The 17,185-nt window shown below is 44.0% G+C and overlaps 1 protein-coding gene across 1 annotated transcript in view; it reads right to left on the reverse strand.

Moving 5' to 3' along the window:
* Positions 1-2,300: 2,300 nt before the first annotated feature.
* LOC135388330 (potassium voltage-gated channel protein Shal-like) overlaps positions 2,301-17,185 on the reverse strand; it is a 447,190-nt gene continuing 432,305 nt past the window's right edge. The window contains exon 5 of the mRNA XM_064617811.1: positions 2,301-15,721. Within this exon, the coding sequence (XP_064473881.1) occupies positions 15,323-15,721 (399 nt within the window). The 3' untranslated portion in view covers positions 2,301-15,322. The remainder of the gene's footprint in view (positions 15,722-17,185) is intronic.

A 17,185-nucleotide genomic window follows, 5' to 3' on the forward strand; every position in this document is an offset into this window, starting at 1 on the left:
AAGGAGGGGTTCTTGGAGCACGCAGCCGTAATGCATTACTGAAAACCTGAGTTGGGGAAAAAACACAGACACGAAGAAACACAGACACGACACGAACGCCGTCACCACGTTTTCGAAGCAGTAATACACAGCCGTAATTCATTACTGAAACTCTGAGGTTGGGGAAAAAACACAGACAGGACTCAGACGCCACGTGGGGACTCCGTCACCACATTCGCCTACAGGACTCCCACAGCAGCCCACACTGCCACCGCCGTTGCCTCGACCAGCCTTGGCTACGAGCCTGGATATTAGCGGACAGTGACAAGATCCGTAGCCAACGGAAGCAGCGGAGCAGGCGTTGTTAACGTTTTTCGGAATTGCGCCTGTTTAAACGGGCTAACAATACGCGTCGTTCCCTTGGCTGATTCAATATGGCTGCCTGCGGGCGCCTACATTGAGAGAGGGCAGAACCCCGTTCAAATCCTTTGCTCTCTTTCGATCCTCCTCCCCGCCTTTCCTTTTAGCCTCTCTCCGTAAGATTTCTATGAATAACATCAACGCAGACAAGTAGAAGCGACAGAGAGACATGTAATGCATTGCTCCCCATTTCCGCTTTCGTCATTATATGTGTTACGTTTATATTTGTGCCACCTTTGAGGATCGCCGCTTTCCTCCTCTCTCACGCTGTCTACGGCGTCTTGCCTCTTTCATTGGGCTTTCGCTATCACGTGGTGCGGAGCCTCTTTCATAGCTTTCAGGAAACCGTAGGGAGTGCCAATGGCAATCTATACGACTGCGCTTGTTTCTGAGTCTCCCTGTCAGCGTTTTATGCAAAAATTTGTTGCTGTGCGTTCGGGTGCCATACCCGATATGGCAACGTCTCTGCGTAGGGGAGAGAGCAAAGTGTGGAGAAACCACGTGACCAAGTGTCTGTCCAAGCACAATGCAGCGATAAGGGGGTATTCGTATACCGGCATGGGCACACAGAAGAAACCACGTGCGCCTCACCTTGAGATGGTACCCCTTATGTGGGAGAGGAACCAATGAGGTTGCTCCACGAGCAATAGGAGAGAGGGGGAAGCTGGGATAGCTGCGCAGACAGTTGACCTACTTGCATGGCGTTTGGAAGCGCCCAACACTGTGCGAGATGAGCTCCGCTCCTGTCCATAGGCAGATAGCATTTCATTGAGGACGCAGACTCGTTCGACACTTCTGGGAGTAAACAGTTGACCCACGCCCGTTGCTCTCTCAGTGGAATTCGTCATTATAGTTTTCGTATGAATTTATGACGGTATAATCTGCGTTCAAAATGTAGAAAGTTAAGGGCGAGGAATAGTAAAGTTTATTTTCTTTTTAAATATAGTTTTCGGCTAATGCCAAGCTGACCTGTCCCGACAACGCGTAAATTTCGAACGAACAGAAAAAGTGGCAATAACAATACCAACACATACGTGGTGATGATGATGACAAATGACGGCAAATGCACGATGTAAAGTTGATTTTAAAGTTCTCAATATGCTGGTACGCGTTTTCCACATTGTACATTGTAAAATCGATAAAGTTGAATAGCTTTTTTCTCAAGTTTCTTAAAATTCGCAATGTTTGTGGCATAGATATCGTTGACATCTATTCGTATGAGTGCGAAGTTTGAAAATCGAAGAAGATATTTGCAATTTGAAAATGTGTCAATTATTTCATGTGCCATGACTCGTAGAATTCACGTTGCTGCAACCTCTTCATCTGCTGGCAGCTGAGCAACAGAGTAGAGAAAAACAACAACAACAACAACAACAACAAGAAAAACGCAGTGTAGTCCGTCACCCTCATCGAATCGACAGTCCTCATAGTCGACTTCACAGATGGAATAGCGTCTTTTTTTCGTTTTTCTTCTGTTTCTCTCTCTTTCTGGAAGTAGGGGAACGCCCCACATAAAGAAGACCTCGGTGGCCTCTAGTACCAACTTCACAATCACCAGAAGCGTCAGGTAGGCAGTTTATTAAATGCTCACTGGAGATTTTTAAAAGAAAGTGTTATGTAAAAAGAAACAAATCTTTACATGGAACCAGAAAAAAAAAAAAAATCACCTGTTAACAAGAAATGTTCTTGATACTTTTTTAGAGGTCACGTGTATTTATCCTGAAAAAACTTCTGGAGGAAAGAATATGAAAAACAGGCTTGAGGATAAATATGTGTTTTAGAGCTGATATCTAGTCGCGTACTTTAATAATAATAACGATAAAATAACAAAAACTTGTAAAAATAGAGAACAAGGGAGCCTCCGTGTTCCTTATTTTTTCTTTCTTTCCTGCAATAGCATGCAAGATCGACGACACAGTTTTTTATTGGTAAAACCACGCTTTCAAGTGTCACGTGAGGAGAGCTCGAACCATTCTACTCACAAGGTCAGTTGTTTTTTTTTCCTAGAGCACATTGTTGCCAGGCAGCACACACTATGTAACACCGGAAGTTGATGTGATCATCCGTACCGCATTTCGTTTTCAAAGCACACTTTTTTTCCTTTGAAACAGAAACATTTTATGTACATACATGAGTGTGTAACAGATGACGAGTCTGGTAAAGTAAAAAAAGAAAAAAGAAATAAAACAACAGGGAACAGTGCTGTCAGTTACTCCACATTTTGATTTGTCAGCACATATCTTTTGTCTCAGCATCATTCATTTCTTTCATAATGTGCTATACATACATGAGTGGATAACTCTATTTATAGAACAGGTTTCCGCAAAAATGCCTACACATTTTTCGGTCTCCTTTTCTTTGCATATGTGTCGGGACTGATTTATGTACATAGAAGACTACATACAGTGACATTGTACATTCAGTGTCTCTTTAAAAAGAACAGAAATACGGGTCCTTAAAAGTAAAACGGCGATTGGCAAGTAATACATGCTCTCCGGGGCGTGGACTCACTGCACTGGAAGAGTACCGTCATTTCTTTCCTCTAACGAGCTCGAAGGCATAACCCGGTTACAAAATGGCCAGCTACAACTTTTCTGACCAATATGTCGTTACTTCGGACGCACTTGCCACCACTATTTTGTGAAAAGACCAGAGAGACGAACATTGAGGGCGTCACTCTCTGGTCAGACGCCATTGTTGTTCCTTCATCTAAACGCCTGGACCGAGTGGCTATGCGCTACTCGATGAGGTGGTTCTCGTGACCCTGCGCCACCAAATGCTGGCGAAAGTGTGAAGAAGGCCAGTATTCAAAAAGGGGACGCCGTCCGCAGTTTTTTTTTTTTTTTTTTCACATGGCAGGGACACGTGACCAAGGTGGAAAAGCCTCGGCACGAAACGTACTCGAAGAAAGGTTGTACTGTTGAGAGATAGAGCACGAAATGAGCACTCTACATAGTTACATAGTTCGTGATGCTATATGTATAGTAAAAGTTTGATTGCAGTCTCTAGCTTGGTGCATGAAGCATGCAGTTACAGATGGATATGTACAAGTGACGCTGCCTAAGACGCGCCATTCGCGATGTTTGCAGAACGTGTGACGTTTCACAAATGCTGAGTGACAACGGTATAATTTCTTATGTGACGAAGTCCTATTTTAAGAGTGTGAATGAACAAGCAAAATTCTGAATGACCCTTATTCGCTGACGTTCGTAGATGCTGCACCGCGCCCTTTTGTAGGAAATATCGAGTAATTATTCTGAATGCTCTTAAATGATTTTCATTTCAGAAGTTAATTCTGTTTACAAAATAATCTTTCGCGCTGAACGGCAAGCTTCTTGTTTTGTTTTAATATTACACGTAATTACCACTATCAATAGGAAACTATTTTAGTCGATTTTTCTATCGTTGCCCGCAGCAAAACGCTATTAATTTTGGCTGGCTACATTTAACTTCAGTCTCATCGTCGTAATATCAAATCCAGGATCCAATGTTACGAAATGAGTTCGCTCATGCGCAAAGATTATTGTCCAGTAATGGAATTACTTCGAAACATTACGACTATCCGAATATGGAGAGTAGGAATGATATCTGTGAAGAAACATCCGGTCCATTAACATCACGATAGGCGCCACACATTCAACAACGGTCACAACACAGAGAAGGACAAAAACCACCGGGTCCTTATCATCCGAGTTCAATTCAAACCAAGTTCTAGAGGTTCAGCTTTCCCGCGCGTGTAAACAGCCAACTACAAAACCGCTAATGTGAACGGAAGGTACCCATCTATCTAACAACACAACGTGGATGCAATAAACCTACATGCACAGAGGAAGTCTAGGGGATACTAGGCTAACATCGAATCACAACTGTAACAGGTACGCAAGTGGAGCGTTTTCTTAGTGCGATCTCGAAGATCCTTGAACGGATCTGCGAAGTGTTCGCCGTATTTACATCTACAAAGTATCTACACTGGTATTCGACGAGTTTCGGCCACCAAAAGACTCTACTCAACCGACGCTTGCGCAAAAAGAAATAATCACTCTTGGTGTTTCTTTTATGTTACACGAAGATTTCTAGGAATGCAGTCCATCAGTTGAACACAGTCATGACACAGTGGCGTATACATGGGCATCCAGTGGTGAGCGTCCTAGTGGAAGTTTATGTACCTTTCTGTGGCGGTGTTAAATAGTGAGTTTTAGCATATCGTACGCTGTCGCCTTTGCGTACGGAAGGTATAGTGTTGTTTGTTCTGCGCACGCGCAATACATTAACAGAGCTTGGCGCATTGCGCAGAGCCACCACGCTATCCCTTACGTACGCAAAGGCGACAGGGTACGATGTACTAAAACTCCGTAGTGTGTAGTGCGGCAGGAGGGCTCGCACTAACCAGTAATTACGACTTTACTTTTCCTTTCTCAAATCTGAGTCGTAAGTCGCACCATAAGCACAGATTCTTATGTAAGAATTCGGGCTTTTATTGCAGAAATTTTGAAGCGGCGTGTTTGTAGCACGGAGAAAGGGTGCTTTGAAGCTCAATTTTTGCGCGGATTCCAGTTAGCTAGGATACTACGGACGCTTCTTTGGCGTTTTATGATTTTGTGGGAAATTTCTGATTTTTTGTAATCTCATAAATTTATATTTTTGCGTCACAAACGCCATTATGATGTTTCTGACAAGACCTGCTGAGTTGCTCAAAGCCTATGTGCTAAACACACGGACGCACACGTAGACATGGACAATTAAGTAGCGGCCAATCTTTTTTTTTTTTTTTCGAAATAGAAAACGATAAATCTCTGAGCACAAACCCAGTACGTCCCCGTACTCGATGTCGACATTTTCTTTTCCTGCCGCAGCTAGACAAGTTTCGTTTGTTCTATCTCATTTACCGTCGTCTGCTTCGAAAACGCCGCCACGTTAGGCTTAAGAACATCTATTTCAAAAGCTGATTCTTTATTGCCATCAGAGCTTATTTCATAGAACCACGTCACTCCATCTCTTATCAAGAATTGAAACCGACGTTAGAAACACGAAAAGCGGCTTGCGCCTCAACATTACGGAGCAGACGACGGGAAATTACCATTTATGCCCTCGTGTCCTTTTCTTTCAGTCAATCAATCATGCCCCAATGCCCAATTTCTTTTTGTTCGGCTGACGAAAACAACTAAATGTCCGAGAAGAAAAACAACAACATGAAGACCAGCATTTGGTGACGCATGCGTCAACGACCAACCAGTACGATTATGTAATTTCCCTCTCCACACTTGCCGTGCCACACATTTACGCTACACACAGTTGCATACATTGAGACGAGAAAAAATGGTGTGGCTAGAAATGGCGGATTGAGCAAAAGAAGTTCACACTCTTGACACCACCTTCTCTTTCTTGCCTCGCCCACGCGTGCAGCACCGTTCATTGCATATCCCTAAAATGGAAAACGTACACCTTTTGCTTTTTTTGTTTCATCGAACATTCTCCGTAAAATTAAAGGTACGGTGAAGCAGTAGAGGTTCAATCTAAAAAGCTTTTATCAATTCGATAGCCTGAGCAGTCGTACTCGTACGTCACAAATTTCGTCACAATATTGCACCGATCGTTTTCTAGATACTTAAAATTGAAAATTGCGGGCAACATTGTGTCGAAGCGGTCACCATTGGCAGTGGCGAGTGGCATTGCTCGTCAAGTACGGCTGCGAAACTACTGCATGCGGACAACACTGGGTCTAAAACGAAACGAGCTGGCTGCATGTCGGCTACGTAGCCCTCAGAAGCAGCAAATCAGTCGGGAACACGAATCACTGTTGCTAGACGAACGGGGCATTATTTCCAACCGTATATTCCTCGGGGCATTGCGTCGCACCGAGCCGTTTTACGGCAATTTTGTTAGCAAATTAAAAGTATGAAGTGTTGTCTCCACGTGTATAACTTGTTATGAAACTCCCCAATCATCATCATCATCATGAAATAAAGTTGTTGTTGTATAACCTGTTGTGGGGGCTGTTGTGGGGGTTTTCAAGCTGTAAATCTACGCCGTGAACGTAGACTACCTGTCTGCTGCTTCAAGGTACCCTTAAGGCAACGCTTTTTGCCTCCGCCTCCTTTCAAACGTAGTACACGGTGAAGACCCACAGCTGTTATTTTACACATGTACACAGACAGATGAGTGTCTAAACATCTTAGAACTCACCAATCGCCGGGATCACTTATGTCTATATAAATAAAAAAAGAACATATCACAAGCATCTTTGGGGTGGGACCTATAGGACACATAACTATATGGTGTGTTGAGACTCTACATGGACACTGTATATACTCAAATGAAACTGAGAAAATGCCAGCGTAACTAATCGAGTCTCACATACCGGTAGCACCTCGAAGGAGCACAGAACTAGAAATGTAACGAAGCACAGCCTGCTTTGCTGCAATGAAGGTAAATCAGTGCTGAAAAGTCACAAATTTCTTATTACACTACCAGTTCACTGTGCAACTTTGATCATGTACCAGTCACTGGGTCTCTTTTCTCGGCGGGTTCAATGAAAACGAATGGGGACAAATCAAGAAGTGTGCCATTTCGTGTATGTGTGTGTATCCTGTTCCTGTGTCCTACTTTTTTTTTCCTTACTGATTTCTCACAGTGTCCAATGCACATTCAATGTTTCTTGGCGAACGAATAAAAAACAAAACAAAACAAAAAACTAAACAAAGATATCGCACGTGCGTGATCTCGATTATTTTCAGCGGGGCCGTTTGTAGTTTACATGAGAGATAAGGGGGTTGCTTTGAATGATAGAAGAGAGAGAGAGAGAAAAAAGAGGGAAGAGACGAACAACTTCACAACCATTCCATTATCACTGTCAATAGCCGTTCCACCAAGTTACTAACGTCAAAACATATAATGGTTTCTGAAACGCGTTAGCAACTACATCCCATGTTTTTCTTTGTGTGTTCTTATCTTGACGACGTTTAATCCACCTATAATACACTACCAACCGCTACGACACTCACTGTTTTTAATGGATTTGATGTGCTGTGCAATATTGTTCCCCTCGACTACTGCTTGCACTTCTTTATCTGTTCCCCTTTTATCCCTTCAGTTCTTTTGTATGTGTAGAGCCTTATCATGCGGTGGCGAACCCAAAGCACAACACAAAAAAAAAAACATTCTACGGCTGATGCGTAATGATATCTCGGTCATCCAGTTTTTGATGATATGACTGACTTCGCACTTAACGTAACTGCGATATGTTACAAGCTCGTAAATGATACCCGCTACATATAAGTTCGATAGCATCCCTTGAGAAAGTACTGCCTGTGTCAATAAGTACTCATAAGTCCCTTTGTTGCACGTCTAGCACACTAACAAAAGAGGAACGGAATCAAAACAGGAAAGAGAGAGAGAGAGAGAATAATGACTGAAGAACAAAATTTCAGCCTGTCAAATCTAGTTGTGTTTTGTTTTTATGAATTCCAGCATCTTGCAGCCTCCTAACACTTTTTTTTTCTAACAATTTCTGCTATTCCTACGTCTGTAAAAATGAATTGACCAAGAAGAGTTCTCAGTAGAAGATTTCACAACATCAATCTCACTCATTTTAATTATTCCTACTGACTAGTGCATTTCGAAAATTTTGGTAAGTACAGCACGTCTGACTTCATCCTCGGGGATGCTAAGTCGTTTGAACGGTCCAGATCGTTAATGCTTTCGTCATTCATCCGCCGTCTAGTTTGAAATGGAATCATTACACTGCTTCTAGAAAGATTCGTTGTAAACGCACAACCATATCATGAGACTGCCTATGCACGTTTGTTTTTGGTGCCTCAACCGTATTTACAGGACTGGTAATTTATACAAGTTTCCACGGAGGAAACGTGACATGTTTGCTGTGTGTCTTATGTCCGAAAAGTTAACGTCTACTTATCGCGATTCTTTCAACAAAAAATGGTAACTTCGATTGCGGCGTACGCGAACTGCCACGAGTGGTAAGCACATCCTTAACACACGTATGAAAGCAAAATAGTATGGACATCAATAACTCGAATAGATAACCAATTAGTAGTTGAAGACATAAAAATATACTTGGTAACTAAAAAAAAAAAAATGTGCGTTCGGCCTTCTTACAGCTTCCATCGGTTTTTGACTTTCGAATTCACATTTACTCTAATGTCAACGTGTGCACGTTGTTCCCTGTCTTTAAAGGTACTGTAAAGCAGTAGAAGTCGCCGCTTATAGCCACAGTTGCTTCGCGGCGCTAACACTGGATTAAAGAAAAGCAGCAGTGCAATCTCAGAAGATTCACCGGGCGCGGACTTCACTACGCTGCATGCGGACAACAATGGATCTAAAACAAACGTTGGCTACGTGTCGGCTACGTAGCCATCAGGAGCAGCCACGGAGTAGAAAGGAGGAGTCCAATCTCCGCCTCTTTCCAAGCGAAACGCGGTGGCCTATAATTCGCCGCATAATTTCCGGCCGCGGCGCGGCGCTTGCGTGCACTGGGAGGTCATATCCCAAAGAAACCTTTTGCCTTGGAAGTGCGTGCATTATTTGGCGAACGTTTTCATCAAAACAATGGTACATAAAAAAGATTTGACATTTCAGATCCACGTGTTGTACACTCAAGTCTACCTCATTTATTTTTTCCGCATTTCCTTCTCGATATTGCTTTAGCCAACGGAGGACACATTTTACTGCAGCGCTGTCAAATCAACCTATGTTTGTTGACAATGTGTATCTGTGTGTTGTGCTGGTAATTCGAAGCTTGAATGTGGCAAGACACCGAGAATTTGGCGATATTTTGGTTTATTGATCGAACGCAAAGTAGTTACTGTTTGTCTGCGTGCAACTAAACTGTGTTTAAGCAAGAATTGAGTGATTTTTTGCATTTGAAGTGTCCGGGTATGTCAGTTTGCACCTGAAGTAGAAGAAACGTTTGTTCTTATCAAAAAAAAAAAATCGTCTAGACTCTAAAACTCACAATCTTGTCTAGATTCGACAGTGATGTTAATATAATGCGTAGGTATGAGTCTGTACAGTAATTATGTCTGACAAATTCCTAATGGAGCGTTCTCCAACCGCTGCGTGTTTCGCTTGTTGGATATCAATTAAGGCTATAAATTCTCAGGAGTGTTAACCTTCATCAGCTTTATTTTGGTTGTTCTGAGTGTATATATTGTTAGATTTAACGACAACACTAGATATGTGACGCCGTAGCCAAAGGTTTCGTAGGTTTCATGACGCCAAAACTGCGTATGCGCGGCGTTTGAATTTGTCAAGCGTTGGAGAATGCCTTACGTGAGTAATTCGTGAAAAACTTAGCTATCTATCAAAATGACGATGCAGTGTTTCGTAGCTCGTACCAGTAATACTCAGGAATTAGTGAAATCACGCGAACTTTATATGTCAGATCGTGAGAACATAGCGCGATACTGCGAAACTTTGAAGGAATTTGACAGCTCGAGCTAAAAACCGTCAATAGCGACGATAAAAAAATATTTAAAAAAAAGCAACTCACGCGTGTTCTTCCTTGTGCGCTCAAGTACCGTTTAGCTTACACTTTAAAATTTTTTGTGTGTGCAACAATCAAGCACTACGAGATTGTTAATATCACTCCGTCAAAGTTTCTAGTTTCGGAATCCAGCCTCCCAGAGCACCTGCACTCTTAGAAATGATGATGTGGTGGCGGTGGTGGTTGTTGTGGTGACAAACCGGCTTGCGGTTGTTGGCCTCACGTATGTGGGCTGCGTCACGACTGTAGCCAGGATGAGATGATATGGTGTGATAACAGATGAAGGAAAGATGACGGCCGAGATTTAAGATTTAGGGCTGTCACTGCAGAGTTGCCGAACTTCACCACATAGCGCGCTCTTAGCCAACCATCATCCCGAATGACAACGTTCTCGCCCCTGATTTGTTGAAAACGTTGTCATTCGGGACGATGGTTGGCTAGGAGCGTGCTATGTGGTGAAGTTCATTTTTAAGAGTGTGTGGGCCGCGGGGCGGTCGGAAATTGTACGGCCAATTAGAGGCGATGTTTCTCGTCGAGTTCAGTCTCCTTCTTTCTACTCCGTGGGGGCAGTAAATCAGTTGGCAACATGGATTATCGTTGCTGGACGAATTGAGGATTCTTTGCCACCAGACACGGGCCCTGAGCTCTTTTACTTGCTAGCAAATTAAAAATATTAAGCCTTCTCTGTCACATTTGTACCTTGTTGCGCCGGGTTTACAAGCAACAAAGCTGTTAATCAAGGCCGTCAACATAAACTGTACCTGTCCGCTGCTCTACCGTACCTTTAAAACACCGCCCTTCAATATTCTCCGGATTATGATTTACTGTCGGAACCGTCAACTTTGTTGCAAATAATAAAAAAATACAGCAATAAAAGCGCGTTTTCTACCTGTTACAAAACAAAAATCGTTGCTTCTTCTTGTAGTATTGCATTCTGTACTTCTTCCACTAAACGCTATTCTAGAATATTCACAAGCTAAAGCCTCAATTACCGACGGCTCGTGTCTGTGAACTAATTTTGCAACAAGTACACACTAGGACGATGTGCGAACAAAATGTCGAAGACGCTGTAAGAGGTAGAACATATCCCCATTGACATTCAAGCGTTCAAGTGTGTCATACTTTTTTTTTCTGTGTGTGTATGTGTGTTTGTAACGACCAGCACGTTAGCGCAGCGTACACTCAACCTGAATGAATTTTTTTTCTTAGCATGTTAACTACGCTCTCTCATGCTTTGCATTCTTTTTTACAGAAGGGTTTAACGTGTGGAGGACGCGGGTAAAGGACACCAGCTAGAAGCTACCAGCAAGTGCCAGCACCGACGCTAAAAATTTTCGTCCTCAAATTTCTTTAAAAAAAAAGATGTCAACTACAGAAACACTTGGCATAACTCTCTGCCCATTGCACAGTTCGGGGGCTGTGCTGATGCTATACAATACGCTGTGTGTGTGACTCTCTGTAACAGTGGAGGTGCGAGATCACCCCATATTTCAACACCTTGGAACAGTAGAAAGAATTCTGGGTGGATGTAGTGGGACATCGTTTTGATGCTGGACTTAGTCTTTACTTACCGTCTGACGTGATAACGGGCTCCATGCACTGCAAACACCACAGCAAGTGTACGGTACTTGTACTGCGCCTCTAGTGAGCAAAATTATTCGCGACAAAGATTTAAACGTTCCGAAAACAAGTTCGAAGCTATTTTTAAATTAGTAAGGTTGCTGTATACAGCTTGTCTTATTCTGCTTCCATACTAAAGCACCGTATATATTGTTCATAAATTGAGCAACTTAGAAAGTAACGTTAACATTTCGCACAAGTAAATAGTGAGTGATAAACGTAATTTACGAGAGAGCTGACAGCAACCACTAGAAATGCGAGCTACACAGCCACGAATAATCGCTGCATGCTATATGGATGGAAATTCGCGCTGATTTTTAACAACGGTGTTAAGAAGCATCGCAATGAACGGGATATTTATCTGCACTTTACGGGACGCATTATTTATGTTTTGTTTCTTGAAGGAAAACCTTCATCGACCTACCTAAAAAAACCTACAGTCGTCGCCTGTCTTCAGAGAACATCCGGGCACTCAGCCCAAGCGGATTAGTGGATTTCCATACGGTTTCACATGTAAAAAAATCTACGCCCTCGCTTTGTACAACAGGCACAGTAGAATAAACTATACTTTCGCACCTGACAATGACTCTTTAGCAGCAGACTACAGCCCCCTCCATAACGCCCTCAAGCTGGACGCTATTTTTCACACGCCTCGATTAGTGATTATGTCTGCGTGCACACGGCCGCGCTTCATGCAATTTTACTCCTGACCGCGGAACGATGTCCCAATACATCCATCATCACTTAACTTCTAGTCGCAAATTGCAATAGGCTATATCAGGACACCAGTCATCCTAGTAAAAGCAAAACAAAACCAGAAAATTCATCCCGATGTTAAGAACAACATCGCTAGAGAAAATGTCTATCGTAAACAACGACAGTGGCAAACAGTCATCATGAGATGAAGAAAAATCATAACGATAACAACAACAATAAAACATCAAGTAGACATACATAGAGAGATAGAGTTTGAGAGAGTCAAGAAGAACAATGCGTAACCAAAAAAAGAAGTGTCATTTTGTTTAAACTTCCTTGTTGCACGGAGATATTTTTTCTTCTTCAATAGTTTTTTGTTTCGTAAAACTCGATATCTCTCAAGTCCTGCACAGCGAAACAACAACAGTCTTGTGGAGGAGTGGCATTTTTTTTTTTTTTTTGCATTGTCAGTTTTTCTTCGGCGACATTTCTTGTTTTTAAACTTGTGGCTGGACGACGAAACGGCGACTGCTTGTCAGGTTCGTCACAAAAACGAAGCTTCTTTTTCTTCTACTTCATCAGAAAAGCACGTGGGTGGTGTAGCTGGTGATGCACAAGCGCACACGCACACACACGCACTTTCGTAGAAGGTCGTATAGCGACAGAGAGCAAGAGATTCGTTAGAGCTAGAGTGAGAGACAGAACATTCTTTTGTGCTTCTGAGCGATTGGAAAGAGTGGCGACAGGGGAACATTCTTTGCCTGGACAGTATTTTTTTGTAGTTTCGGGAGGGCGAAATTTCCGCTGTATTTTGACGATTGTTGTGTATCAAAAGTCAAGTGTGTATCGTTTGAGAACGAATTCGAGATGGCACGACAGAAAGTAAGCTTCATGGAGAGCAGTTCTGCGCGGAAAAGTAAACAAATAAATAAAATAATAATACTAATAATAACCTTGTATGCATTACCACGTTATATTAAATTTTCCTCCAACACAATAACCCAGCTATTCTCGCAACCTGGACAATGTTACCACAGAAAAATGTCTGACAGAGAAGAGTCAGGTGTAGGAGATGTTGTGGGACGTAACAGCGCCCGCACCAGTTGCTGCGCAGTTGCTGTGTGCAGTACGGCCAAACTGCGCTGCCTGTTAAACCTAAGAGCTCATTCGAAATCACCGTTTACGATGTTTGTAATGCTGGATGGCACATCTACCTACCAGCACAAAAACTGCCGACAGCCCGTCGAGTAGCCTGCCCAGGATGTTGTCGTGTCTCGGCACTCGGTAATTGACAGAAAGCACGATGGCGCCTTCTTCTCCTTCTCTAACCTGCGTCCCCCGTTATTTTCTATTATTTTTCGGAAATGCTCCTCGACAATGGCTATCATGGTGCGCAAAGAATTCTCTACACTTTACACTGCAAACTACAAGGCAATCAGGCGCGGATCTAGGGGCGGGGGTTCCAGGGGTCCGGACCCCCCCTCAATTCCAGACTTAAACATAGGGTTCAATAGACCAATCCCAGCATGCACCTGGCACTTGTCCATAGCGGATCCCCCTCCCCCTTCGGAAAAATCTTAGATCCGCCCCTGAAGGCAATGCCACAGGATTCCTTTCCTGGAGACTCTTACTTTCCACCAAACGGTCACCCGTACTACTCTATGACGTGTCGTGTTCCAACGTCTATCTGTCTGCGTACATGGACTGCACCCGAGACGTGTACGGGGCGGGGCGTGGACGGGGCACGTACGGGGACGTAGCACACTACTTCCAGTTATCTCAGAGATCTGCCTGAAGAAGAAGCGAAGAATGCACCATCCAGCCTATAAATAAATCATCGGTTTAAGCTGAAACCTGAACGATAGTATTGGATGGCCCTCACATCACGTTACAACTGGGGATGGGTGCAGCTCGTGTGTCAACTGCCGATTTTGGTAAAAAGTATACACTGCGAGTAAAGTATTGTAAACGGTTTGCAAAACGAGTCTAGTAAAATGCGAAGCGCTGCAAAGGGCTCTCTGCTTCACTGACTATGCGACAGATGGCGCCACCAGCTCCGGGCGTGCGGGTTACCTTTTCTCCGCATTGCGAGTTTGGTGGTGGTCGGTTCGTTCTCAAGCGATACACTTCCATGCAAACGCCTGTTTTTGGTGTCACGCGAAATAAATGTGCGAAAAGTGTTCGCAGCTTGTGTGAACGACAAATAGAAGGAGCGAATATTTGAATAAATGGCCTGAGTAACAGACATATACAATAGACGGAAAGCCTGACGGTCCGACGCTAGCCCTAAAACTCAGTGGGATCAGACAGGGCATGCAGGCACTCGCAGAAACGGCTGGCCTCCCATCTTGAGTGATGTGGCTACTTCTGTGAGATGTACCGTTTTCCTTCTGCGTCTAAAGATTGTACTCGAGACGAAGCTGATATCGTGCACGAAAGGCTTCACGCGGCCACGGTTCACCACGGTTAGTTATCCGAGTCACGTGAGGCCCTATCAACCTACTGTTGAAATGTTAGCGCATCTGTATTGTATCTCCTTCGTAAGTGTGTGTTCTTTTTTGCCTGCTGCAGTGTATACTGTTTCACCTAAACGACTAGCTACAATCCAGTTATCACAGCGAATCAGCGAGTGAATCACCGAGTTAGCTATGCCTCAGAACAACTGATGACATTAAGTACGCCAAGCGTCAGTATGACTATCTATTGTACATTGGGCTAAATCGTACAACACGCAAGCTTGGGAAACCGTGGCCGGTGTCTGGCAATTTCGCGTTTCATCGTTTAAAGGCAAGCAAACTAGCCCTCACGTCGTGATCCCGCTGAGTGGGCTGCACCGAACTCTGGAAATATCACCAAGAAATTGCAGTTCTCGCGTAAGAGCGTTGGAGGCGAGAATAAACGAGGCTACGAAACAACATTGTGTGTAACGATCGCGTAGCGTTGCTTTGTACGTCGTAGGGAAACATTTGTGTGTTGAGCTAAGGTCATTAGACGACATTCCTTCTCAAAGGAAGAGAGCGACATCTCGCGGCAGGTGACGAGACCTTGTTGGGCGGTATTTCCTTATCAAATTGAAAAAAGCATTTCTAGGGTAACCTTTCATCATCACAGAGTCGAAATGCGAACCCCTCCCACAGCAGACCCGCCTACTGCTGCCGATGCCGTTGTGGATGTCGTCGACGACGGACAGCACCCACCGGCAGCGGTTCCGCCAGACTCAGCGGCCCCATCGGACGATTGGCCAATGCTGGGCGCGGGAAAGTTAACCACAGCCGTGGTAACGGCCATCGATGCACCACCGGGGATTGATGACGTCATTGTCGTCACCAACGGTGCGGGATTGTTGAGACTGGAGCGCGTCATGGTGACGATGTGGTGCTGAGGCGGTGATGGCCCCGGCGGAGGGTGGTGCGGCTGTGGTTCTAGAGGAGGCGTCCGGTTTGGTAGCCGCACTTGGATGTCGTTCAGTTCCTCGTCTTGGTCTGAGTGAGCGCTGCCTTGTTGCTGCGGGGCGAGAAAGAAATGAACGAATTTGAAATATGCATTCATATTGGATGTGTTCAGTTCAGGACTATGATCTAACAAAGGCTGTAAACAGGATGTTAACGGTATCTGGCACACACACCCAAGTACGCATAGTTCCAGCAGAATAGCGAATCAAAAATCCACGCACTAAACATCAACACAGTACGACGAGGTTAAAAATAATAAAATAAGACATTACACTATTTTGTGTAGGAACGTCCGAGTATGGAGAATGACAGTGAAGGATGTGTCAGTGAAGTGGCTTTTGATGCAAAGTTGACAAACTGTTGACGTAATCTTTCGTTCACCTAGAACTGTTAGTGCATTGTTCACTGACGTATACACTACACAAATTTGTGCCGCTGAACGACCACTGTGGCGTCCCTCATGATCATTGTTGTCTCGCAACCTGAAGTTACCTATCTTCATTATCACATTTTCTACACAGCGCCACCTTTCTGACCAACGTGCCACTACCAAGAAACCCCATAACTTGTTCCACAAATTATGATGGCCACGTTAAGGGATAAGACTGATTCATACCTCAGAGTACCGGAGACGACGAAGGGGAACAGACAAGCCAGGATCACTCACTTCCAACAGTTTAATGAACACGTTCCTCAATTACACACTCTTTGACGCCACCCCCTGCGAACTCTTGCGTGCCTTCCCAAGTTAATTCAAGGTGATTGCCAGTGATTCAGAGCTTATACACTTATGAGATTTCCCGATGTAAACAGCTTCTACTATCTCTCGTCTCGTCCTGTCTGAGGAATTGTGCAAAACGTGGCATTGTTCAAACAAGGGGGTGCAACCGCATTCAGCCACATGCGTTTGCGAGCGTTGTTACCCCGCACTAGGTGTCGCGTTTGTGGTAGTTCCCAATAAACTGGGGAAGCAATAGCAGCTCCTGGTCCCCATTTTAGTACCCAGAAGATGAACTTACTCCCCAGTAGTGCAACTAGCCCCTAGACTTCCATGCGATGCGGTTTATATATCGTAGGTATGTCCTCTAATTATGGTTCTGCGGTTTCGGCAATTATTCCAGGGGAAGATTCGGCGGCCGTTCTTCGGCATCTATGTGTTTGTAAAATTCGGCTATTTGCGGCAGTTTAAAACGCCTACGCGAAAAATAACTGCCGAAAAATCAGCGGCTATGATGACCCTTGGAAGGAGGTCAGCTTAGTGGGACGACATTGAGAACATTCAGAACGCAGAACCCTACGTATAATCTGCATTAAACATACACAGCACGTCTTCTGGAGCATAGTACACTTCACATGGAGGTCAGTAAACAATAAAGAAAAGGAGCAAGCTTAGTCGTTTTGTGGAGTAGATGTATTTATTGCCCACGATCGCGTCTACTCTTAGTCCATTTGGGGAGTAGATGCATTGCGTCTACTGCCACGGACGCATCTACCCCCAAAATGACTTAACTTAGTC

The sequence above is a fragment of the Ornithodoros turicata genome, chromosome 3 (assembly GCF_037126465.1).
Source record: "Ornithodoros turicata isolate Travis chromosome 3, ASM3712646v1, whole genome shotgun sequence".
Lineage (NCBI taxonomy): Eukaryota > Metazoa > Arthropoda > Arachnida > Ixodida > Argasidae > Ornithodoros > Ornithodoros turicata.